At 46.1% G+C, this 27,117-nt stretch overlaps 1 protein-coding gene across 13 annotated transcripts in view; it reads left to right on the forward strand.

Annotated features, from left to right (window-relative positions):
* LOC122790995 (zinc finger protein 618-like) overlaps positions 1 to 27,117 on the forward strand; it is a 2,638,133-nt gene that overhangs the window by 1,077,509 nt on the left and 1,533,507 nt on the right. For all 13 annotated transcript variants that reach the window (XM_044058728.1, XM_044058724.1, XM_044058727.1 and 10 more), the window contains one exon: positions 8,947 to 9,024. In XM_044058728.1, coding sequence (XP_043914663.1) covers positions 8,947 to 9,024 — 78 coding nt within the window. The remainder of the gene's footprint in view (positions 1 to 8,946; positions 9,025 to 27,117) is intronic.

Genomic DNA, 27,117 nt, shown 5'->3' on the forward strand with positions numbered 1-27,117 from the left:
TTGGTTTTGTGCTAGACTTAACCAACGCACTATTAAGCGTCTGTATATTTTTTGCTTCAAAATATTTTGGATCCAGATTTAATTACCCTGAAATGTCGGATAGCAATACGACTATCGGAGTTTACAAAAAGCGCAAAGAAAAAGACAGACCGTCGAGGTCCAAAACCGATGAAGCTTTTCCTAAGCCATTCGCCAGTTCGCCGGTACTCAGGTGCTTTCGCAGCCCCTGATAACTGCTACTTTTGAGTCGCAGGCCTCTACCGAAACCCATGCGGAGTCCGGTATGCCGCGAGATTCTCAGAGTATTGAACCCGCGGATGTCTCTCCCTCGGATGGGTCCGGAACCGCTGAGCAGGCACTGGCTTCTGAGGGTGTTTTCAGGCCTCAACATTTTTATGTAAAACCAATGCCAGCTACAAAAACAACTTCTAAGTCTAAAAAAACAACGCATGAGCCACCTGCTCAGGCCCCTATGCCTAAAAAACAGATGATCAGAATGGCTGAGGAATTAATTACCTTGATCAGGGGTTCCCAACCCCCCCCCCCCCCGACTAAGAGGCCTAGGCAAGACACTGATTATGAATCTTCAGATCAGGTTTCTATTTCTCCTGATACCTCTTCTGATCAGGAATTTCCTATACCACCCTATGAGGATTCAGATGTAGAAGAATCCATCCCATCTGTATCTTCTCCTGAGGATTATTCTTTTGGAGAAACCCTGCATACTTTAAGGGAACATTTTTATTGGGAGTGTCAGGATTTCTCTGAATCAAAAAAGAGGCTTGGGGATTTCCTCTTTCTTCCTCAGCATAGGCCTTTGGCCATACCTCCTGTATTAGACATTGTTGATGTGTTTTCGGAATCAAGCATGGCTCCTGATTCTTTACCTCCGGCTCCTAGTAAGCCAGACAGATATTACAAGGTTCCTGACTCCCACAGATTCCTATTCAAAAATCCTGCTGCTGATCCTGAAACTCTCACAGGGTCCCAAAGTTGTAAAGGCCGCTACAGCCAAAAATCCTACCCCCTCGGATAGAGATTCCAGGGCGCTGGATATATGGGGAAAGAAGGTTTATACGTCTGCAACCTTGGCAATTAGGTCCTTAAACTGCCAGTTTCATTTGCTTAAATATCAACAGCATGTTATGGGCCTATTGAAACAGAAAATGATGTTGATTTCTGATTGTGTGGAAAATAAAGAATTACAGAAATTATTGCATGCAGCAGAACAGGCTGGAAAGCATACTTTGCAATGTGGTTTTGATTCCTTAGAGGCCTCTTGCAGGGCCGCAGTTACTGGATCTGTGATTAGAAGGCATGCCTGGCTCAAGGAGCAAAATCTGCCTGATCATGTTAAAGCTAAATTGTTGGATGCCCCTTTACAGCATGATACTCTGGTAATAAGGCAGAAGAGGTTTTAAAGAAAATGGAAGACAAAGCTAAATCTATGCAAACTGTAAAAGATTTCTTACAAGTGCAGCCACCCACATTCAGTAGGCACTGGCCTACTAAAATTGGTCCTTTCCTGTGTCCAACAGAGCCTCTCAAGGCAAATCCAGGCGCTCAAAAGGCTCTAGATTCCAATCACAGGGTTCTTACAGGTCAAAGCAATGGGGTGCCTCCACCTCCAAATCTGGAGGAAACAAAGCACAACCCTTCAGTAAGCAGTCTCAATGACTTCCCTCTGCCATCACCAAGCACTTGCCTTTTGGCAGCCCCCTTGGGGGGAAATTAGCACTTAATGCTCAAAATTGGCAGTTAATTACTCAGGACAAGTGGTTATTAAACATAGTATCCCAGGGGTACAGATTTCATTTCCATACTTTGCCAATTCCAAATGGTTGGCCAGACCTGCCACAAAATCAATAGGCAGAGGCCCAGAAACAAGTTACGTCCCTCATGGATTTGGGGTCTATTCAACCAGTACCAGAACAGGAAAAAGGACAAGGTTTTTATTCGACTGTTCCTGGTACCCAGAAAAGACAATGCCTGGCGTCCAATACTGGACTTATAGATTTTGAACACATTCCTGGACATTCCAAAATTCAAAATGCTGACTTTACAACAGCTACTGCCCATGCTTAGCAAGAACGCTTGGTTAGGGACTCTAGCCTTGAAAGAGGCATACCTGCATATCCCAATAAGGGAATTGTGCAGAAGATAACTCCGTTTCAAGGCAAATTTTATGCATTGCCAATTCTCTGCACTGCCTTTTGGCTTATCTACTGCACCCAGGGTCTTTACAAAGTGCCTGGCACCAGTAATTGCATTCTGCAGACAAAGAAGCATACAAATCTATCCTTACTTGGACGACTGTCTCATTCAAGTAGAAAACAAGGACATTCTTCAACATCTGGCGTTTTGTAAAAAGGCTTCTAACATGCCTAGGGTACACAATAAATGAAAAAGAAGTCACATCTGGTACCCTCTCAAAAAATTACATTCCTGGGTGCAAGCTGGAATACAACTGCCCAGATGACTTATCTTAATGCCAGACAAAGGCAACTGATTATATACTTCAAACAGATGGCAACAAAAACCCAGTTATCTGCAAGACAAATTCTGCAGGCTTTGGGGTTCATGGCATCCTGCATTCTACTAATTCCATATGCAGGACTGCATATGAAGAAACTGCAATGGTACCTAAAAAGCTTATGGAGTCAACATTGTCACAGTCTGGAAGCAGTGATTCCACTCATTCCCTGACTACAACAGGAGTTTCTTTGGTGGGAGAGACATGTTACCAAAACAAGGGTCTATCATTCACTCTACCCTCTGCCACCCAAACCCTAACTACAGACGCATCAGACTATGCTTGGTGGGCCCACCTGGCGGTGAGATGCATTCAGGGCATATGGAACCCAAACCAAATGCATCTACATATCAACCAGAAAGAAAGAGATGCTAGCTGTTCAGAATGCCCTGACAGCCTTCAAGGACTTACTTCATCCAGGACAACTACTGATAAAGACAGACAACACCATGGTTATGTGGTACATAAGCAGGGGAGTACACATTCCTACCCCCTTTGCAGACTAGCCATGGCATTGTGGGACACAGCCTTGACTTACCAAGTAAATCTTCAAGCTCAATTCCTGCCAGGAAAACAAAATACTCTGGCAGACGACCTTAGCAGAAATCTTATGGACCCTCACGAGTGGAAACTGGATCCACAAGTCTTCAACGTGGTAACACAGAAATGGGGGTGCCCAGACATAGATCTAGTTGCCTCTCCCCAAAATTATCAACTGGACAAATTCTGCACAAGGACATATCACAGACAAGCATGGAAAGTGGATGCCCTATCCTTCAGTTGGAAAAACTTATCAGTCTCCGACTTTCCTCCTCTGCCTTTTCTTCCCAGGGTCTTACTAAAGGCCAGACAGGAAAAACCAAAAATGATCCTAATTGCTCCGGACTGGCCTCACCAGCACTGGTACCCAATCCTAAGGAATATGTCTGAAATTCCTCATCTTCTGTCTCAGCAGAACAATCAAATTCTGCACCCTCTTCTCCAAACTCTGAACCTGGCAGCATGGCTGATCATGTAGTTATTCAAACACCACCTCTCAGTAAATCTGTTATGGATGACATTTTGAAAGCCAGAAGTCCTAGTACTAGAAAATCTTATGCTGATAAATGGAAGAGATTCTGTGCTTGGAACCAAGCAAAAGGAACAGACTCAGCAAAAAAAAAAAAAAATATCTCAGATTTTACAATGCTTGACTGAGATGTTTGACAAGGGCCTGTCCTTCTCTTCAATAAAAATCCATGCCTCTGCCATTTTGGCTCATTACAACATGGAGCCTCCTATCTTCTCTCATCCTCTGCTAAAGCAGTATCTTAGAGGGGCCAAAAATTTAAGGCCTCCCAGAAGATCACCAGCTCCTGCATGGGACCTCAATTTTGTGCTGGAAAAACTCACCATGCCTCCTTTTGAAGAAGCAGCTACTTCGGATATAAAATTTTTATCTTGGAAAACACCTTTCCTTTTGGCAATCACTTCAGCAAGAAGGGTTTCAGAACTACAGGCTCTCACTGCTGTGGAGCCTTTTATTACATTTCACCTGGACAGGGTGGCCCTCAGGACCAATCATTCCTTTATGCCTAAGGTGGTATCCAGTGTGGCTCTTAACCAAACTATTCACCTGCCAACATTTTACCCAAACCCGCAGAACAAGGGGGAGAGGATTCTGCATTCATTGGACGTACACAAACAACTAAGATTCTACTTAAACAGGACCAAGTCTCTAAGAAAGTGTGAGCAACTACTGGTGGCATTTGCATCAGGATCAGAGGGAAGGCTATATCAAAGCAGACAATTTCTAACTGGATAAGCCACTGCATTTGTTTCTGCTACTTGCATCATGGTAAACCTGTACCCAAGGGAATCAAGTCACATTCCACCAGAGCTGCCTCTACTTCAGCAGCCTTTCTCAGAGGAGTTCCAACCAAAGACATTCTAGAAGCTACTACTTGGAGCTCTGTTCATACCTTCACAAAGCATGATCATTTGCCGCTCTTTTCTAAATCCAGGGCAGGCTTTGCCACTGCAGTTCTGCAGGGCCTTATAGCCGCTCCTAATGCTATTTAGTTCCATCCTCCCATCCATGGCTTTGGAATTCCACCCAAATGTAATGACTGCAACAGTGGAACACTAAGAACATAGTACAGTTGTGTACACTTACCATAAATGTAGATGTTAGAGTGTATTCACTGTTGCAGTCTGGGTTACCCACCCGCCATTCCCCTTTTCTATACTTTCTCTATACTCTAAAGCCTTTGTGGTGTATTTGCTTTTAGATGAAGGTAAAGTTTATGTTGCTAAAAGTGCATTTTTGTATATTGCTGTTTAGTTATATATATTTATGCTCCCCATTTGGGGGGCACCTGACATCTGGGGCAAGAAAAACTGAAGAAAATGGCGTTGGCTGCATTTTTATACCCCTGACGACCTGACGTCATGGAAGAGGAGACAGCAACCGACGCAGGACCCAAGACTTAGCTATTCAGGCCAACTGAGGGCAACCTGCCAGCAGATTACCCAAATGTAATGACTGCAACAGTGAATACACTCGAGCATCTACATTTATGGTAAGTGTACACAGCTGTACTTTCTTCAAGCACTAGATTCCATGGCAGCAGTTGTCATGTAACTCCCTGTAGCACTGTTCTTTATGCGTGTTCTTCAGTGGACTCTAGCTGTTCAGTGGTCTATACGTCAACTCCTGTGTTTTCCAGTCAAGGTTATTCCAGTTTGCAAATGCCTCATCCAGTGGTGAATCCAGTCGGGTGACATTTACCTAAGCTGATCTTTTATTCTACTGTCCCCTACAGCCACAGTGACCTTGGACACCTCACAGCTGGAGTTGTGGTGGGGGTCATTTTCTGGGAAGGATGGTCCAAGGCATGTGGTTCCCCCCACAAGAGACCAATCTGCGTATCAGTGTACAAGAGATGAGAGCAGTCCTATTGGTGTTGCAGGCTTTTCAAGATGATCTTCCATTAGGTTCCTCTAGGGACTATTGCAGTTCAGACCAACAGCATGTCTCTGATCTGATACATCAACAAGCAAGGAGGAACCCAATCTTATCCCTTCACATGGAGGCTATGAGAGTATGGGAATGGGCGATCTCATCAGACCACGTTCTAGTTGCAGTGCACATTCCGCAGGAAACCAGCGTGTTTGCAGACTAAGTAGATCCATTCTGATGCCTCACAAGTGGTGTCTCAATCAATCTGTAGCAGAAAAGATTTTCTTCATTGAGGCCAAGCTTACTGCGATCTCTTTGTGTCTCCTCACAACAAGTGCAGCTGTTATCCCCCCTCGGGGAGTCACCGAGAGATGCTGTAGTCCATGTTTGTCCCTCTCATCTTCTTTGTGCTTATCCTCCTCTTCCCTTGTTTGCCAAATTTCAGCAGAAACTAAGTTGGCTGCAGAGCTCAATAATCCTCATTAACCCCTTTTGGCCTCAACAGGTATCTTTCCCCTTCCTGTGATGTCATCGTCGTTATCCCTCTTGGATACTGGAGCCATCTCTGGATCTCCTCTCTTACCCATCAGGAATTCAGTATCCAGGCCCTTAACTAACCGTATGGTTTCAACACTTATAGTAATTTTGACAGCCCAGGCTTTTCTCCCCAGTATATACTATTATTTTGGCTTCACAGAAAGAATCTACTAAGAAAATTTACAATAGTAAGTGGAAAAGATTCTCCCTTTGGGATTCAAATAATGTGACTGACCTGTTCTCTGCTCCTATTTCTGCAGTACTTGAATTTTTAGCAACTCCCTTTAAAGAGAGGACTAGTTTCTCTACGATTAAGTTGCAATTAGCAGCTATCTCTAATATTCACACAGGAGGCAGAAAGTATTCATTGGCTTCTTCCAAGTTAAGCAAAGCATTTCTAAAAGGCATTTTTTCTTCTCAAGCTACCAGTAAAGGATCCAACATCTCCCTGGGATCTTACAGGTGTGCTCCAAGGTTTAACTCGGGGAACCCTTTGTACCTTCAGCTAAAACTGATTTAAAATTCCTTTCATGGAAAACAGTTTTCTTAGTAGCCATTACTTCTGCAAAGAGAATATCTGAACTCCAGGTTCTTCCCTCAAAAACTCTACATTTTTCACAAAGATGGGGTTACCTTAAGGACGAATCCTTCTTTCTTACCCGAAGTGGCTTCTGAAAGTAACATTAGTCTATTCATTTGCCAGTCTTCTGTCCAAATTTTGCGAATAAGAGAGAATACATGCTTCATCTCCGTGATGTACATAGACAACTACATTTTCATCTTCACAGGACAAAACAAATCAGAAAATCAGATCAGCTATTTGTTTCCTTTTCATCAAAAAGACTGGGGTTTCCAGTTTCCTCCAAATGGATTACAGTCTGCATTTTTTCGATTTATTCTCAACAAGGCATGGCCTTACCGAGACCTCCCAAGGCTCATTCAAGCAGATCTGTAGCTGCATCTGCCTTTTGGTCTAGGACATCTATTGATGATGTTTGCACAGCAGCCACATGGTCCATTGCTCATACTTTTGTAACTCAATACGAATTGGGCAATATTTCTAGAAGCAGAGTTGCCTTTGGTTCAGTGGTACTCCGGAATATCCTTACTTAAGGGCCACCCAAAATCAATGTAGCTCAATGAAAAGGACAACAGATTTAAAAGTTATGTACTCACCATAAATAGGTGTTTGTGTTGCCCATTTTCATTCTTCTTCACCTTCCCTCCATCCGTCAATTTTTCTGGAGAGACCTGTAGGACTGTATATTGGCACCTACAGTTCCGGGTTTGAGCCCTTCCTTTCTGTGTCAGATATTCATGTCTCTGTCTAGCTATAGGGGCCTATGGCAACAGACTATCTCAGCTAATGGGGTTGGACTAAGGGATTATGAGTAGATGGAGGAGCTCATGAGTTGTATCTGAAGTCTGGAGTATATGGCCGAGTCAGATCCAGGGATCGTATACGAACCCAATGGGTTGAGGAAGAATGAAAATGGACAACACAATTGCCTAGTCATGGTGAGTACATCACTTTTAATTTATTTTTTGCTATCAACAGTGGCCTTAAGATTATAGCAGGAGGCCTGTTAGTGGAGTTGAAGGAAATGCATACTAGAAGTACTGATCCAAACTTACTGAAAACAAGTAATTACTTATGTTTTTCTGTGCGGGTACCCTGAGTACAAAGAGGTCCATGTCTGGAAGGACCCCCCCCCCCCACACACACACACACACACACACACACACCAGTAGTCATGGAAAACACCTGGCTATAACCTCCAGTTGTACAGGACTGACATTTCTCTGCTTAAAGTGTCCTTCAGTGTGATATGATGGCCTGGGGGTATAAACTGCCTGAAAAAGCAGGCTCATCTACTGAACCTGTTTCCCGATTCTGTTGTCCATGGCAAATTGCAAAACTTTGAGCTTCAGCTCCAGCCTAAGTACTTAAAGATCACATTGGACTTCAGTTTCTTTTGGCAGTTTATGCAGTAAGCTTTGTGGAATGAAATCTGCAGTCTTTGGATTTTCAGGTCTGTAAAAGTACGCTTCTCACAGTCCAAGAAGTTTCTGTTTTTGGTGTGGAACAGCGGTCAGCTGTTTGAACTTAACTATAAGTAGGATTAGTCATTTGGTGCATCCTATCCAAGTAGCTGTACTGCATTCAGCTATACATATGCACGAGCATGAGGTATACTTCCTTTTATAGTCTTTTAATGGACACATCTCAAGGCTGCACATTCCCACTGTTAAAGGGAGTCTCATTGCTGAAATAAATTTGGCTGCAGGACAGCTGATATCTACAAGGCTTCTAATATGCCAAACTTGGTATATATTTTTACAGCAGTGTTCCTTTATTTGAATATCTACTATTATGACAAGTGTACTTTTACAGATGGGTTTTTCTCAGAGAAACATCCTACTTGATAAAAAGGTCTATATTAGAACATCGACATAGCCATTAGTAGAACGTCTTTATACTCAAAAATGCCGGTATTAGAAGTGTGTTTTGTGAGATCACGGTACAGTGAAGATTGGAAAACTTGCCCTTTCCTCACTGTAGTGCGATCTCTGAGTTGGTATATATAATTAGCGGGGGGGGGGCACAGACCCCCACAAAAGCAAGTTCTTTTGCCAACATTTTCAGTTATAAAGCTGCTCGAGTAACGCTTTGTCAATGTTCTAATATAGACCCTTGATAAACATGACTATTCACGTGGCTTGTTTAATAATTGCTTTTATTGGCTGTTTTTAATAAGTGTATAGTCACGGATAATGTTTACTGTTTGTAAAATGTTTGAGTAACTGTTTGTTTGTAAAATGTTTGAGTAACTGAAGTGTTGAACACTTCAGTCTGCAAATTCAGATCTATTTTGTACAAGTGAAGGAAGTTAATTGTAACTTTACAGTTAATTGCACTTTTGTTCTTTCTTAGACCCTTATGACCAGGCTGTTAAAGCAGCTGAAGAAGCAAAGGAAGAGGAGCCCGAGCCTTTGCAAAAAATTGGACCAAGTATGACTTTTAATACTGGTATCTGTTTTTAATGCTGTTGTTGTTAAGCTGTTTTCTGTTAACTGTGGTAAAGATTCAGGCTTACATGCCTCACATTTGTAATTATATGCCTGAATAGAAAACTATAAATGATTGCTGGAGTTAGGAATGTTTGCATACAATGAATTATTTTAATTCTTGCAGACCAGTAGTGTTTTAGCTTATAATGTCCATTTTTCCTCTTCACGTACCACTGTTATGTTTCTGTGGCCTTTTGCTTCATTGAAAGTAGCTACTTTGTAGCAATCAAAATGACACGTGGAACATTAGTGTTGCATAAAGCTGTGTTTAGTTTTGAAAGCTTGTGTGCGGAAGATTTCCTTAATTTAAAATTAAACATTTTGCTATTTCAGTTTTGCATATATTTGAATAATAAGATCCTTGATTTAGAATGTTAACTGTACAGTGTGTGTCTCTTAAAAATCAAGAGTAAGGAAGACAGTAATTGCTGGAAATTCAAAATGACATGAACTTGTGTGTTCCATCTGCAAGTCTGAATACTGTGCATTTTTCAGATATTTTTGTCTTCACTGATGTAAACAAAATCTTTTTGTGTGGGCATCCGTCATCTGTTTCCTCTCTGCTGTGTATGAGCAATAACTTAATTTTTCTTTTTTGTGTGTCTGTGTGTTTTTTTGCACAGTAAATGTTTTATTTAAATTGATACAAAAGTAAGATTAACAGTTACCATGCAAGTTGTGCAGTCCATATGCATGGTTCACATTTACCAACATCATCAGGTGACCCAGAATACTAGTATAGGGACCCATTCTCTTCAATTGTTGGAGTAATACAATAGGTGCAGCGGGTTCTGGCGTGTAGCTCGCAAGACATTGCCCAGCGAGCTACATTGCCGAAACCAACTGGCTGCAGCAGTACTTTGCCGTAGAGCAATACGGCTGTAAAGCATAGCCGCTGCAGCTGTAAACTATGGACAGACGTATGTTAACTGGTGGTGATCGTTGCAGACAGCTGCCCAGATGTATTCTAGCTGAGACAGCAATACTAGATGTGTAACAGGTGTTGCACATCTAGTACTGCTGTCTCAGCTAGAATACAGCCGGGCAGCTGTCTGCAACGATCACCACCAGTTAACATACGTCTGTCCATGGTTTACAGCTGCAGCGGCTATGCTTTACAGCCGTATTGCTCTACGGCAAAGTGCTGCTGCAGCCAGTTGGTTTCGGCAATAGTCTTGCGAGCTACACGCCGGAACCCAGGTGCAGCCGAATACCTGTGTTTACATAATCAAGAGAATCAAGAGTATTCAAGCAACAAATCTAAATTTTTTTTCCTACCTATGTTCTAGTATTGACCAATAAAGTTAATTTCAGAAGGTGTTAACGCATTTTAGGTAGGTATCTCATGTGCAGACTTGTCCCAGCATTGCCATTTCAAAGTTACAGCCTTATCCTGTATGTATCTGTGGAACCCAATTCATATTGCAAACTCTCTCTCATAATTTTCTATTAAGTTGTTTTATACTTTGCACCTCCTTGGTCTTCCACTTTCTTGTTAGACACTTTCTGGTACCAACAGTTGTTGTTGTTTGTCTTTCGGCTTTTCCTGGTTAGGCGTCACCACAGCAGAACTCCGGTCCGCTAATGATTGGCAGTAGATTTTCATGAACACCGAGGTGCCAGCTCGATGTCCAACCTTCAACGAAGGCACGACTATTTACGCATGTCTTTCGAACGCCCATCCAACCGCTGGGAGGACATGCAGACTTCACACAGAAGGCACTCCCCGTACTCCAGCCGAGAATCGAACGGGAGAACCTCTTGCTGTGAGGCAACAACCCTACCACTGCGGATTTAGTATGAAGTTAAATATGATGTCCTTCTGTGTTCGATGTTGCAGTGTTACTAACAGCTGGGATATCCCACTAGGGATAGTTGTACATCTGGCCTGGATGTCAAAGCTGAGAGCGCCATAGATCCAACGTATGACCAGAACACACCAGTGCTGTTTGAAACATAAGGAAAGTATGGACACAAAGTACCTCAGAACTTTTTTTGCCATCAGCCTAAACATTGAACCTGCTTTTCTTTGATAGCCTGTTAAACATGCAACTATAGCTAGTTTCATGTACTCTGAGCAGATAAGTATCCCTGTTGGGGAATATTCCTCCTCTTCCTTTTTTTGGCAAAATATTAATCTTTTGTCAAGTCAGCTAAGTAGGGAAAATGTGATTTTGGGAGGCAAATATCTTACAGGGCCAGTAACATTAAATGTTTTTTTCCCCCCTAGGAGCCACTCACAGCTGTAGAAATTGCTGTTTTTGTCAGTCTTGTGTGTTTAAGACGGGCACTGTCTATTCTGCCTTGAGGTTTACTTGGAATACCAAAAAACTCAGAGCTTGTGCACTTTAAAATGAAGACCGACCATTTCTCGCTCAAACATCCTGCATCACCTGAGAAAATAGATTCAAAAGTCTAAATCTGATGTTTCAGCTGTCTGGTCAGACCCAGATGTCTACACTGTGCCTCCTACTGAGTCCTTGAACCTTCATCTCTCACAAACCTGTAGGAGGCAAACATGAAACAACCCCCTACTGCATCTGCACTGATCTGTCATGTCTGGCACATCAGCAAAGGGAGAACCAAGGCTGATTATTTCAGAGGTGCCAATGGCATTCCTCACATTCTTGTTTGAGAGGAAATACTGGGTTCATTTATAGAGGTATGGAAGAAGTCTGAGCTCTGAGCCTCCTCATTATGTGCAAGCTCCTCTTTCCACTAAGGAAAAGCAGAAGATGAAGCACCTCTCTCCTCCTCCTCACCAGCCTTCATGGATCCTCAATGGAAGTGGTATGAGTTCTCTTAAGGATTGTACAAAGGTGTGTCTTTGAAGCCAGCACATTTTTTTTCTTCTGCACCTGTCCCTTCCACTGCTTCCCCTCTGAAAAGATAGAGGGATATTTTCTCTGAAGAAGAGTCAAATTTGTGTGGAGATTCTCTGATTTACTGTTGCTAGATTAATTCTTTTCTGGGGTATGTATAGGAATAAGAGAATACTGTGTCTCATGATTCCCCTATGGAAGAGCTTTTTTTTTGGAGATAAAGTTAGTAAGATGCAGCATTTTGAATGGGAAGGTAAGCAGTTGTCGCATAATTAGAAAAGGTACTATGACTTGATGTTTATTGGGGTGTCTAAACCCTCTAACATCCCTTAAGTACTTGAGGCTTTACAGGATAATTTCATGGCTTCAGTGAACCCTTAGACCTAACCTCAAGTCTCTAAGAAGCCTGATAGGTTTTGTAAAGTATCAAACACCCATAAAGTTTTGTATAAGAGCTCTTCTTTAACCCTGCTTGTTATTTCCTTATAATCTGATAAACCTACTAAACTTTTACCTTCCACCAGTGTCCTCTCTAATGGTAAGAACGGTAAGTCTATTGATAGGTATGGAAAGAAGGTCATCACTTATTTCACTCTGACCATTTATGCTCTTATTTACCAGAGACACATGATCAGATGATAGCTGTCTTTGGGAACTTGGATTAACTATTGTCAACATGCCTGATTCTGATTGCAAGTCTTATGGTGTTTAGTTGCTCACTGCAGCTTCCCAGGTCACCGCGCATTCTAGCGATACAGCTCATACTTCTCTGTGCAACTGTTATTGGTTCTGTTCTTGGGAAGTTCAATTGGCTTAGGCTTCATCCTCTTCCTGAGGACATTAGTTCTAGACTCTTGAACATTCCTCTGGATAGGGATTCTCTTATTCTCTCGTTGGTCCTGCTGCTGCTGCCACTGACATTTTCAAGAACATTCAGGAGAGAGGGGTAAAATAAGGCATTTAAACACATTTTTCCTTCTCCTGTCCCTAGATTACCAAGGAACTACACTTGCTTTCATAATGATCAAAAGGTCCCAAAGGTAAAATGTGCAAAAAAAAACACCTTTTGCTTTATATCCAAGCAGGAATTTAAAGTGGTTTACACCCTTATTTTCTGATTACCCAGCTTCCTTGTGGCTTCCACCTTGGCCTACCCTTAACCCTTCTGTTACAGAAGCTTTGCTCATGCCTTCCAAGTTAGGAATCAATCACCAGAGACCACTGGATTTTTTTAAATTCATAATGGTTACAGGGTGTCATTGCTTTCACTGCCTCACTGATCAGCCATTCCTCCTGTATCTTCAAGTCAGCTCTATTTAATTTCCCCAGTTTTGAGGGAATTATTTCCCCAGGGCACTAAAACTGGATCTGAAGTAGTTTACTTCATTTGGTCTTCAACCTGTGGGAATACATATCCGTACTGGATCAGAGCCAGCAAATATTACTAGCATCATCTCCGAGCTCCAGACTCCTCCCCTTACCCATAATATATCTCCACTGCCTTCCATCCCCCATATCTCATTTCCCGCAATATGCTTATACAACGTGTCTTCTGAGCTCCAGCTAGCAGTGGGATGCTCATGGTGTTTCACTGTTGCAGTCATTACACTTGGGTTATCCTGCTGGCAGGCTACCCGCACTCGGCCTGAATTCCAAAGTCCTGGTCAGGCGTCTGTTGCTGTCTCCTCTTCCCTGACGTCAGTGCTCCAGGGGTATACAAGATGCAGCCGACGCCATTTTCTTCAGTCTTTCTTGCCGCATGGTGCCCAAAGCAAAAGCAGTTCGCAAGTGCCGGTTGGCCGACTCCTGAGATTTTCAAAATTGAATTTCAGATCCGAAGTCTTCAGTAAAGCTGAGTACCCCGTTGGGAAACTCTTTTCTTGCTCCAGACTGATGTCAGAAAAAGTTAACAATTGTATTTCTTGTGAGAAGCAAATACCTTATAAGGATTTTCATTCTTACTGTATTCTTTGCCTAGGCCCTGACCACGACGTTGCTAGTTGTCAGTTTTGTGCTAGATTTAACCAACGCACTATTAAGCGTCGGTACGATTTTGCATTTCTTTACTTTGGCCGAAGGTTTAACTATATAATGCCGTCAGAACAGCCGACGACCGGAGTTCATAAAAAGCGCAAGGAGAAAGAAAAGGACAGGCATCCGAGGTCCAAAACAAACAACGAAGCCTCCTCTAGGCCAGTCGCCGGTTCTCAGTGAGGTGCTTTCGCAGCCCCTGACACCCGCTACCTCAGAGCCACAGGCTACCTCTGTCTCCCACGTGGAGACAGCTAGGCCTCTGGATACTCAAGGTATTGGGCCTTTGGAAATTATTCCCTCAGATGGGTCCGGAGCCGCTGAGCAGGCATCGGCTTCTGAGGGTGTTTTCAGACCTACACAGCTTTATATCAAGCCAACCTCAGCATCCAAGACAAAGACTAAAACAGCTTTAAAGACAAAGAAACAAGTACAGCATTCTCCTGGACGGACTTCCATGCCTAAGAAACAGATGCTCAGAATGGCCGAAGACCTAATTACTTTGATCAGGGGTTCCCATCCCCCTCCTGATAAAAGGCCTAGGCACGACACTGATTATGATTCCTCTGATCAGGTTTCCATTTCCTCTGACTCCTCTTCAGAACAGGGATTCTCGCTTCCTCCCTATGAGGACTCTGATGCTGAAGAATCTATCACTTCAGCCTCTTCTCCTGAGGACTATTCTTTTGGGGAAACCCTGCACACCATGAGGGAGCATCTCCACTGGGAGAGCCAAGATTATTCAGAATCTAAGAAAAGACTCAGAGATTTTCTTTTATTGCCTCAGCACAGACCTCTTGCTATTCCACCTGTACTAGACATTGTTGATTATGTATTTTCAGAGTCCAGTCTGTCTCCTGACTCTTTACCCCCTGCACCAGTTAAGCAAGATAGGTACTACAGGGTTCCAGATTCTCACAAATTTCTATATAAAAACCCTGCTGCTGACCCAGAAACTATTTCTCAGGGTCCCAAAGGGGTCAAGGCTTCCACTGCAAAAAGCCCTTTCCCCTCTCATAGGGATTCTAGAGCACTGGACAGATGGGGGAAAAAAGTTTACACCTCTGCTACTTTGGCTGTAAGGGCTTTAAATTGCCAGTTTCATATGCTTAAATATCAGCAATACCTAATGTCTCTGCTAAAACAGAAAATGCAGACAAACTCTGAATGTCCTGAAAACAAAAAATGCAGGATTTATTGCATCCAGCTGAACAAGTGGGAAAGCATACTTTGCAATGTGGTTTTGATTCACTAGAGGCCTCTTGCAGGGCCGCTGTTACAGGCTCTGTCATTCAAAGGCATGCCTGGTTAAAGGAACAGAATCAGTCTGATCATGTTAAAGCAAAATTATTGGATGCTCCATTACAGCATGATACTTTGTTTGGTGTTAAGGCAGAAGAGGTGTTAAAGAAAATGGAGGCTAAAGCGAAATCTATGCAGACAGTAAAGGATTTTTTGCAGGTTCAGCCACCAAGGTTTAGCAGGAACTGGCCTTCTAAGAACTGGTCCTTTCCAGTGTCAGACAGACCACAAAGAGGCAGATACAGATGCCCTAGAGGCAGAACTCAGCCCCAAGGCTCATACAGGCCTAAACAATGGGATGCTTCTACCTCCAAAAACAGAGAAGACAAATCACAACCATATAGGAAACGGTCCCAATGACTTCCCACTGCCAATGCCAAGCACTTACCTGTTGGCAGCACCCTTAGGGGGAAAGCTAGCACTTTTTTCACACAATTGGCACATGATCAGCCAGGACAAATGGGTACTGAATATTGTTTCTCAGGGCTACAGGTTCCATTTTCACACCCTTCCAAAGGCAAAAGGTATGCCAGACCTGCCACACAATCATTGGGCAGAGGCACAAAAGCAAATTTCATCTCTCATGGACATGAGGGCTATTCAGCGAGTACCACAGCAAGAGCAGGGACAAGGATTTTACTCTATGCTTTTTTGGTACCCAGAAAGGACAAAGCATGGAGACCAATACTGGACCTGTCTATTCTAAATACTTTTCTGGACGTTCCAAAATTCAAAATGTTGACACTGCAGCAACTTCTGCCCATGCTGGGCAAGAAGGCTTGGCTCGTAACTTTGGACCTCAGAGGCATACCTGCATGTCCCAATCAGACAGTCTTGCAGAAGATACCTCAGATTCATAGCTGGCTCAATGCACTACCAATTCTCTGCACTGCCATTTGGCTTATCTACTGCGCCCAGGGTCTTCACAAAATGCCTGGCACCAGTAATTGCATTTTGCAGGCAAAGAGGAATTCAAATTTTTCCCTACTTGGACGACTGCCTTATTCAGAGAGCAAGGACATTCTACTAAAGCATATGGCGTTTGTAAAAAGATTACTAATTTGCCTAGGGTACACAGTAAACGAAAATAAATCAAAACTAGTGCCCTCTCAAGAGATAATATTCGTGGGTGCAAGCTTAAATACAACTGCCCAGATGGCTTATCTCACGCCAGACAAACAAAGGCAACTGACTTATTACTTCAAAAACATGGCAACAAAAACCCAGTTACCTGCAAGAAAAATTCTGCTGGCTTTGGGCTTCATGGCATCCTGCATTCTGCTAATTCCATATGCAAGACTGCATATGAGGAAGCTACAGTGGTATCTGAAAAGTGTTTGGACTCAACATTGCCACAGCCTGGAAACATTAATTACCATCATTCCCTGCCTGCAACAGGAGTTTTGATGGTGGGCACTGGCCTGTCACCACAACAAGGGACAGCCATTCACTTTACCCAAAGCCAGGCAGCCACTAACAACAGATGCAGCAGATTATACCTGGGGGGCACACATAGCAGGAAAATGTATTCAGGGCACGTGGTCCGCAAGCCAAATGCATCTTCATATCAATCAAAAAGAGATGCTAGCAGTACAGAATGCCCTAACAGCCTTCAAGGATCTTCTCCATCCAGGACAACTATTGCTAAAGACAGACAATACTACAGTCATGTGGTACATAAACAAGCAATGAGTCACACATTCCTATCCCCTGTGCAGGCAAGCCATGACTTTGTGGAAAACAGCATTGACTTACCAAGTACATCTGCAAGCACAATTCCTGCCAGGAAAGACAAATACTCTGGCAGACGCATTAAGCAGAAACCTCATGGACCCTCACGAGTGGAAACTAGATCCACAAGTCTTCAGCATGATAACAAAGAAATGGGGATGCCCAGACATAGATCTATTTGCCTCCCCTCACAACTACCAACTACAGAGATTCTGCACAAGGACTCATCACAAACAAGCTTGGAAGGTGGATGCTCTATCATTCAGCTGGAAAACCTTTACAGTGTATGCCTTGCCTCCACTGCCTCACCTCCCCAAGGTACTCCTAAAGGTCAGACAAGAGAAGCCAAAAATGATACTGATTGCCCCAGACTGGCCACGCCAGCACTGGTACCCAATCCTAAAGAGCTTGTCTCAAGGCCCAGCCTGGACTTTACCTCAAATTCCTCATTTTTGACCCAACAAAACAATCAGATCCTACACAGCCAACTCAGAACCTTAAATCTGGCTGCATGGTGAATAATATAACCACTCAGAACACACCTCTCTCAAAAGCAGTTATGGATGGTATTTTGGAAGCCAGGATGTGCAGCACCAGAAAATCTTATGCAGAAAAATGGAAGAGATTCTGTGCTTGGAACCAGGCACAAGGAATTGACCCGCTTGTTCCAAATATTTCTCAGATTTTACAATACCTAACTGAGATGCTGGACAAAGACCTATCCTTCTCATCAATTAAGATCCATGCCTCTGCCATTTCAGCTCATTACAGTATGGAACCACCTATTTTTTCACATCCACTGCTAAGGCAGTACCTCAGAGGGGCCAAAAACATAAGACCTCCAAGGAGAGCACCGATACCTACATGGGACCTCAATTTTGTCTTGGAAAAGCTCACACTGCCTCCTTTTGACCCAGCCAATACAGCCGAGATAAAATTCTTATGGAAAACAGCTCTGCTCCTAGCAATAACTTCAGCAAGAAGAGTCTGAGTTACAGGCATTAATGGCTGTGGAACCTTTTATCATTTTCCATCCGGACAGGGTTTCTCTAAGGACAAACCCAACATTTATGCCAAAGGTAGTATCCAGTTTGGGTCTTGATCAAACCATTCATTTGCCAACTTTTTATCCAAATCCCCAGAATAAAGGGAGAGAGACTTCTGCATTCTTTGGACATGCACAGACAGCTATGCTTCTACTTGGACAAAACTAAAGCTTTCAGAAAGACTGAGCAACTTTTAGTGGCATATGCTGCAGGATCACAAGGAAAGGCTATCTCAACGCAGACTGTTTCAAAATGGACAGGACACTGCATTTATTTCTGCTATGCACAACATGGCAAATCAGTGCCTAAGGGCATTAGGCCACATTCGACCAGGGCAGCAGCCACCTCAGCAGCCTTCCTCAGAGGAGTACCAACCAAGGATATTTTGGAGGCTGCTACTTGGACTTCAGTGCACACTTTTACCAAGCACTACCACTTGCCTCTTTACTTTAAATCCAGAGCAGGCTTTGCCACTGCAGTTCTGCAGGGCCTCATAGCCACTCCTAATTCTATTTAGACCCAGCCACCCAACATCAGCTTTGGGATTCAACCCAAGTACAATGACTGCCACAGTGAAACACGATGAACATAGTACAGTTGTGTACGTACCATAAATGTAGATGTTTGAGTGTATTCACTGTTGCAGTCCAGGTTACCCACCATCCCCCTTTCTTTGCTGGGACTTATCTGTACTTCTCTATTCTATACAACCTATGTGGTGTATTTGCTTGTAGATGAAGGTATTGTTTATTTTAGTGCATGCTTTTTATAAGCAATGTTTTTAGCCTACCCTTTTGGGGGCACCTGACATCTGGGGCAAGAAAAACTAAAGAAAATGGCGTCTGCTGCATCTTATATACCCCTGGTGCACTGACGTCAGGGAAGAGGTGACAGCAACCGACGCCGGACCAAGACTTGGGTTATCCTGCTGGCAGGCTACCCGCAGTCGGCCTGAATTCCAAAGTGTAATGACTGCAACGGTGAATACACTCGAACATCTACATTTATGGTAGGTACACAACTGTACTTTATTTAACTACTGGAAGTAGAAAAACTTTCACTTTTTTTCATCAGTCTAGATTAGTTTACGTACTCCTCCTTTTCCCATCGTTTTGACATCGAGTATTAGTCTGGTTAGGTAGGTAGTTAGAGTAGTTTGTTCTGTGGTGCCCCCCCCCCCCCCACAGTGTTGTCTGTCTATAGACTAGCGTGGTGAGTGGGTGTGTGTGTGTTTAAGTTCAAGAAAGTATTTACCTGTCTTTTTTTGTAAGGCTTTCTTTCTTTACTTAGGATGGCTGAAAAGCTTGTGTTTAAGAACTGTACAGAGTGTGGCCATAAGCTCTCCCCAGCAGATGGCCACACTGTGTGTGTTGTGCTTGGGTGTGGCCCACCTTAGTGTGGATTGCTCCATTTGTGCGCGGTTCAACCCCCGAGCTCTAAAGGATAGGAAGGCCATGTTGGCCCTCAAAGGTCTTCTTCCTCCAACCGACTCTTTCCTGGTTTTTGGCTTCAGTCACAGTGACTGCCTCTCCCTCCCATCTTCCTCTGGCTTCTCCTCCCTCCCAAGCTGGGACTCAAACTCCTGCATCTAAGCCTGTGGTAGCCGAGCCGAAGAGAGGTAGAGAAAGGGAGAGAGAGTCAAAGATGAGGGAAAAGAGGAAGAGGTCCCTGGACCTCTCTTCTCCAAGCAAGTCTGCACAGATCCGTGACTCCCCTCAGCTCCGATTTCCCAGGTTCTCCCCGGAACTGGAAGAGGCACATCCAGTCTCTCGGGCCTCAGTTCCTGTACCCGCCAGGTCAGAGTCTGTGACCTTGTCACAGTCAACCCGCTCCTTATGCGATATGGATCGGGATAAGATGAGATGCTTTATCCATATACAGATCCATATGGGGGTCTTGCCAGCCCCCATCCCTCGGGAAGGGGGAGCTCGCTTCCCATTTTCCTTCTCGGATCTGACCTTTGGCTTCGCAGTACTCTCATCCGAGGTTGGCCTTGGTCAGGGGGTTGGTGCAGTTGGTACTTGTTTCCTCGATGCCAACAGCTGCCTGGAGCATTTCAGATCCGAGCCGCTCTGAGTCAGAGCTTGGGTGTCTGATCCGAGGGAGTGGAACCTTTTCCATTGGCTCCAACTTTCTCGGGCCAGGTCCCCCCCCTCAGAGCTCCGTCCACCTTGGACCCTGCTCAGTTTCTCGCGTCGGACCTATGGAAGACCCAGCCTCCTTATTAGCTTCCCAGGAGGTCCGCTGTCCTTCGGCATTCGATATGGTAGAAAGGGTCCTCTCTGTCAGATCGAGACCCCTGACCGCCCCCTTGGACTCCTCCCAGACCCCCTCGGCTCTGTCTACGGTCCCCATTGTCTTACTAGAGGGACAGCCCGTGTTTGAAGAACCCCAGACGGTCCCCCCCCCCGAGGAACCGATGGCTTGCGATTGCATCCCGGAGAGCCCACCGGAGATGTGCCTCGCAAGTACACGTGCAAGAGGAGACACTTGGACTCCCCCGAGTCCCTCACTAAGGACACAGATTTAGATGCTGGAGAAAGGTTCCCCAAGATCACCTCCCAAGGATGTCTCCTTTGAAGATCCTGTGCCAACGAGGAGGTTGGTCTGCCCCCAAGCCCTCTTCTGATGAGTCTGTGTTCCTGGAGGCTTTCGGCATGGGCCCGTCTACTTCTTGGGTGTGTCCTCCCATGGATCCTTTAGTGGATTTGGTCACCTCGCAGGCGTTGAAGGAACCGGACACCATGGAGCTTATCCCCAAGCGACCCGATAAAATTTTAAGCCCCACCCCATTAACAGGCCATCCTGAAATAAGGGCTCCACTGTGGACGCCATGGTGGTAGCAGCAGCCACTAAGATGGAACTTGCTCAGGAGAGTTCCTTGGTCCACCCTCTTGATCGGGAGTTATGGATGATGGACCGCCTAGGGAAGCGGGTGTATGCTTCAGCTACCTTTTCAATCAGGGTGCTGAATTACTTGTCCCATGTTACTAGACTCCAACGCGACCTAGTAAAGGAGCTGGAAGAATCTCCCCCCAAGTCCATCTTGCAGGAGGACAAGGCTTCATTCTCTGCGAGAGTGGCCACTCTACAAGCGGTATCAAATATGTCCATGCGACTCCTCTCCCATGCTACGGAAGGAGCGGCTAGGGCGGCTGAGTCCGGCGTAACGTCTGGCTCAGGTTGTGTCAATTTCCTAACCCTTTAAGGTGTCTTTTACCAATACCCCTTATGACTGCTCTACACTCTTCGGTAAGACCGTTAAGGAAACACTAGGAAGACACTGTCTGCCATCGGAATCCACTTTTCTAACCCTCAAAGGTCTTTTTCTCTGAACCAGAGTGGGCAAAAGAAGATTTGTTTCTGGAAGTGTCAGTATTCCCTGGACACTCAGAGCTCTTCTTCCCCTAGAGGTAGAGGGGGACAGAATGGACGCCAGCCCGGAGGCAGAGGGGGTCCTTGGAATTTCGTGTCTCGAGAACTGTTCTCGGACAGACCCGGGCAGCAAACCTGAGGGGTTGCCTGACTGCTCTAATCTGGAGGCAGTCGGGGGACAATTGTCCTTGCACCCACTGGCATCGGAGTCCATAATAATGGACTGCTGGGTGCTTCAAATCACATCCGGAGGATATTCTATCCCTTTCATGGGCTACCCCATATCTCCCAGACACCTCCCGGACGTTCCACCCACACAAAGGGAGGCAGCAGCACAGGAAATTTCCAAGCTGCTGGTAAAACCGTCCCCCAAATCAGTCCGGATTGGGCTTGTACTCCAGGTTCTTTTTGGTGCCAAAGAAAACGGGGGACTTGAGGCCCATTCTGGACCCCTCTACCCTGAACCTGTCTGTTGCCAAAGAGAAGTTTCAGAAGGTCACTCTACAGTCCATCATGCTGTTTACCTGCAAGAGAGCGACTGGATGTGCTCAGACCTCTAGGATGCTTACTATCACATAAAAATGCAGAGAAGCTCCAGGAGGTTCCTCCGCTTCTCGCTAAAAGTCAATCATTATCAATTTTGAGCCCTACCTTTTGGTCTCGCCAAAGCCCCTAGGGTGTTTACCAAAGTGATGGTTGTAGCGGCTCACCTGAGGCTTCAGGGGATTCAGGTCTTTCCATACCTGGACGATTGGCTCCTCACTACTTCCACCAGGCATCTACTTTCCCAAACCAGGGATTGCTTTCTGACACTTGCCCCGAGTTTGGGTATCACAATCAACGCATCCAAATCTCTCCTAGATCCTGTACAGGTGATAGACTACATTGGTGCCAGGATAGATACACTTCACTGCAAAGTATTCCTGACTTCGGAGAGAGTTCTAAACCTCAGGATACATGTCTCCTTGATCTACTGTTCTTACCTCCCTACGGCGGAATCAGTGTTGAGGGCCCTAGGCTCGATGGTGGCAACCATAACTCTTCTGTGTGCTCTGTTACACATGCGGATTCTTTACTGGACTCTAGCGGTTCAGTGGTTCCTGTTGTAACTGCCATTAACTTATCCTATCCACATAAGTCGAGTGTGTCGGTCATCCCTCATATGGTGGATGAGCTCTCGGGACATTTTGGAGGGATGTCCCTTTGTTCCAGCCCCGGCCCAAACCACAGGGACCACGGATGTCTCCCAACTCGGGTGGGGGGGGTGTCATTGTTCGGGCAGGACAATCCAAGGCCTGTGGTCCTCCATAGAGACCAGCCTGCATATCAGTATCCTAGAGATGAGGGCGGTTCTTCTAGTGCTGCAGGCCCTTCATGCCTTTCTTCCTCCGGGGACGATTGCCATTCAGTCAGACAACATGTCAGTAGTCTGGTATATCAACAAACAGGGAGGGACCAGATCTTACCCCCTTTGTCGCAAGCCCATGAGAGTGTGGGAATGGGCTATCTCCACTGGTTGCTTTCTCATAGCAACGCACATTCCGGGAACGTCTAACATCCTAGTGGACAGGCTGTCCAACCATTCTGATGCCTTACGAGTGGTCTCTGAATCTATCAGTAGTGGAACAGATCTTCAGCAAGTGGGGTCAACCAATCTCTTCGCATCTCCTTCCAACGTGAAGTGCAGCAAGTTTTTCACTCTGCACCCCCTGCCAGGGGAGTCCCCCATAGATGCTCTAGTTCATGCTTGGCCTCCCGGTCTTCTGTATGCTTACCCACCAGTACCTCTCATTCCGAGGTTTCTGCAGAAAGCTTGTCGACTGGGGAGCAAGGTGATCCTCATTGCCCCATTCTGGCCCCGCCAGGTATGGTTTCCCTTCGTCTCACCTTCTGGCTCCACCTTGGATCCTAGATTCCATTCAGAATTTGATTTCACACCCCTCGGGGGTGCCTCATTCGAGTCTGGACAGCCTGAAGCTCATAGCTTGGCTGCTCCAGTTCCTGTAATTGCTAGGACTCCTGGACTGTCCTCCTCAGTTAGATCTATTTTGGTAGCTGCTCTTAAGTCTTCAACCAGAAAGGTTTATTGCAGCAAGTAGAAACTTTTTTTCTTTCTGGGCCTCTCAGAGGAGTTTAGACTCTTTCACGGCTCCTATTTCTGCTATTCTTGATTTTTTAGCTATTTTCTAGCACTGAGCTAGTTCTTCTACTGTCAAAGTTCAGTTGGCTGCCATTTCCCATTTTCATGTGGGTGAGAATTCTGCATCCTTAGCATCTTCCAGACTGTGTAAAGCTTTTATCAAAGGCACCTTTTTGCTATGCCCCCCCCTGATCAAAGATCCTGTTCCCCCGTGGGACCTTACTATGGTTCTCCAAGCTCTGTTCATTCTGCTTTCGAGCCTGCCGCAACTGCAAATCTAAAATTTCTATCGTGGAAAACAGCTTTTCTAGTAGCTATTACCTCTGCTAGAAGGGTTTCAGAATTACAGGCCTTGTCCATCAAACTTCCGTACATGATTTTTCATAAAGACAGAGTTTCCCTTTGAACCAATCCATCTTCTCTTCCTAAGGTGGCATCACCAGTCAATATCAAACAGACTATAAATTTGCCTGTGATGGAATACAAGCTGCACCTTTTGGATGTTCATAGACAGTAACGATTCTGTTTGCACAGGACAAAAAAATTTTCATAAGTCTGCTCAATTGTTTGATCTGAAGTAGGAGATTCATTTGTCTGCAACCTGTGGGTTATGGATCCGATATCGGATCTGAACCGACATGGTTTTCCAGCTATGGATCCGAGCTCTCAGCTCCTCCCCTCACCCATAATGCCCTGCTCTCCCTACATGACCTCAGATCTAGTTTGCCACGCTGGTGACCAGATTGGATTTCAGAGCTCTTCAGCTAAGTGTTGTTTACTACATTTTACAGTGTTAAATTTAAAAATATTTAGTTAGTTTTGTGTGAAATTTTTAGGTTCCCTATCCTTATAGCTTAAAGTTTTTAAGTTTTAATAACTTTTATAACTTTTAGTTATCCCTCCCCTCGCTGGTGCGTAGTGTGTGTTTGGGCCTGTGATTGCTTGGCTAGTTAGCTTTTACTTTTTTAATTTTCAAAAAAAAAAAAAAAAGTAAAGTAGTAGTAGTATCCTTAGGATGTCTGAACCCCCTAAGACTTTCTTTTCGAAGTGCTCCGAGTGTGGCCATAAGCTTTCCCCTGCTGATGGCCACACTCGGTGCGTTCGATGCCTTGGGGTTGAACACCTCACTTCTGGATGTTCCATTTGTGCAGGGTTCAACCCCAGGGCATTGAAGGAGCGGAGGTCGAAGCTGGTCCTGGCGGGACTTTTGCCCCCGGACTCGGCTTCGGCTACCGCTCCTTCAGGGGGTACCGTGTCACGGTTCCCTCCTCTCCTGCTCCCCTCCTCCACCTGGGACTCAACCTCCCTCTAGTGGTTTGGAGGAGAGGGAAGCAAGAAAAAAGGACCGGAGGGAGAAGCACCATAAGCGGCGGGCCGAGACCTGTGTTTCGGCCCCGCCTGCCAAGCGGGCTTCTCCTCCGGCCTCCTTGTCTGCTGGTTCTCCCCCTCCTCGGCTCCGGTCTCCAGTGTGCTTCTCACCAGGACCTGAGGAGGAGGAGACCCGATCTCCGTCGAGGCTATCGAGGAGGCACTCAAGGCCTACCTCGGTAGCCTCGTCGAGATCCACGTACAGTTTATCTGATGCTGATCTGGACTGGATGATGAGAAGGTTCATCCAGGCCCAGATGCAGATGGGAGTACTCCTGCCCCCCCCCCTCTGGGGGGAGCTCGACCCCTTTCTTTAAACCTATAGCTCCTTCTCCGACCCGCTACCCGGGTTCGGAGCGGTTGGAGCCGAGCAGCCGGGCGGGGTGGGTCGCCGATAGTACTGGGTACTTCGGATCCGACCCTGCCCTCGAGTGCTTTGGATCCGACCTCTCGGAGCCTGGATCCGAGCTTCGGATCCGGGGGGATCAGTGCTCCTTCGTCGGTGTCGGAGCGCACTGCCCCCTCGGATCCGGGTGCTTCGGTGCCGGCTCCGATCCACTCTTCGGATCCGAGGGGGAGCCGATTATCGGATCCTTTGGTCGAGGTTGGCTCCCCCTCGGCTTTTGATGTAGTGGAGAGGGCCCTGTTGAGGGTTTCCGGACCCCCCGGAACTTGCTTCGGCTCCGTCCCGCGCTCCATCTGCACTGGGCCAGGCTTCCACCATCCGGCCACTGGGACAGCCCGCTCCTTTGCCCCAAGTTGTTCCTTTGGAACATGACACCGCTTGCGAGGGGTCCTCTGACAGCCCCCCTGTGGATGCCCCTCGCAAGTATACGTGCAAAAGGAGGCACATAGACTCCCCAGAGTCTCTCACAGAAGACACGGATTTGGAGGAAGGGGAAGGCTCCCCAAGATCACCCCCCGAGGATGTCTCCTTTGGAGACATCATGGAAATGCTTCGCATAAGGGGGGGGGTGGTCTGCCCCCAAGTCTTCCTCGGACGCGTCCGTGTTCTTGGAGGCATTTGAAGCGGGACCGTCTACCTCTTGGGTGTCCCCTCCTGCCGACCCCCTGGTGGACCTAATTAACCACCAGGGCGTGGAAGGATCCGGACACCGTGGAGCCAGTCCCCAAAAGGCTGGACCGTATCCTTAGTCCCCCGGCTGACCGTGCCCACTGGAGCAAGGGGCCTCCGGTAGATGCCATGTTGACGGCAGCAGCCACCAAGAGGGAACTTGCTCAGGAGAGTCCCTCAGTCCATCCCCCGAGCAAAGAGTCTCGGATGATGGACCGCTTGGGGAAGCGAATGTTTAGTTCAGCGACCTTTTCAGTGAGGGCGCTGAACTACTTGGCACATGTGATTAGGATGCAGCGCGATCTTATCAAGGAATACGCTGCATCCCCCCCAGAGTCCATGTCGGAGGAGGACAAACTGTTGCACTCCACCCGTATGGCCACTCTCAGGTCCGTGACTAATACCTCTATGCGGTTACTGTCCCATGCTACGGAGGGAGCCGCTAGAGCCGCAGGGACAGGCCTAGTTACTAGACGTCAGGCCTGGCTCCGCCATTGCGATTTCACGGAGCCCTTCAAGGCGTCATTCGCGAACGCTCCCTTCGATGGTTCTGCCCTTTTTGGCAAAACTGTTCGCGATACTTTGACCCAGAGCGAGAAGGACGGGAAGACGCTGTCTGCCGTCGGAATCCGCTTCTCTGTGCCCCAGAGGTCCTATTCTAGGAACCAAAAGGGCCAGAAGAAGATGTGGTTCCGGAAGTCGCAGCAGTCCCAACCCGCTCCGGACAACCAGTCCTTCCATGGCAGAGGAGGACAGGGAGGACGCCACCCCAGGGGCAGAGTGGCTCCCAGGAACTTCGGGTCCAGAGAACCTTTCTCTGAACGGCCCACACAACAGCCCTGAAGGGTTGCCCGGCTGCTCCACTCTGGAGGCAGTCGGGGGACGTTTTTCGGAGCACCTAGCGGCATGGGAGTCCATAACATCAGACCGCTGGGTCCTCCGCATCATATCCAGAGGATACTGCATTCCATTTCATCACATCCCAAAATTGAAGTCCCTCCCCGACGTTTCACCCAGTCAGTGGGAGGCCGCTTTAGCAGAAATTGGCCATCTGCTGAAGAAAAGAGCCATCCAGCCCGTCCCCCCAGACCAGATCGGATCAGGGTTCTACTCCAGGTTCTTTTTAGTGCCAAAAAAGACGGGG

The sequence above is a fragment of the Protopterus annectens genome, chromosome 16.part0, assembly GCF_019279795.1.
Source record: "Protopterus annectens isolate FY-2018-M chromosome 16.part0, PAN1.0, whole genome shotgun sequence".
Taxonomy (NCBI): domain Eukaryota; kingdom Metazoa; phylum Chordata; order Ceratodontiformes; family Protopteridae; genus Protopterus; species Protopterus annectens.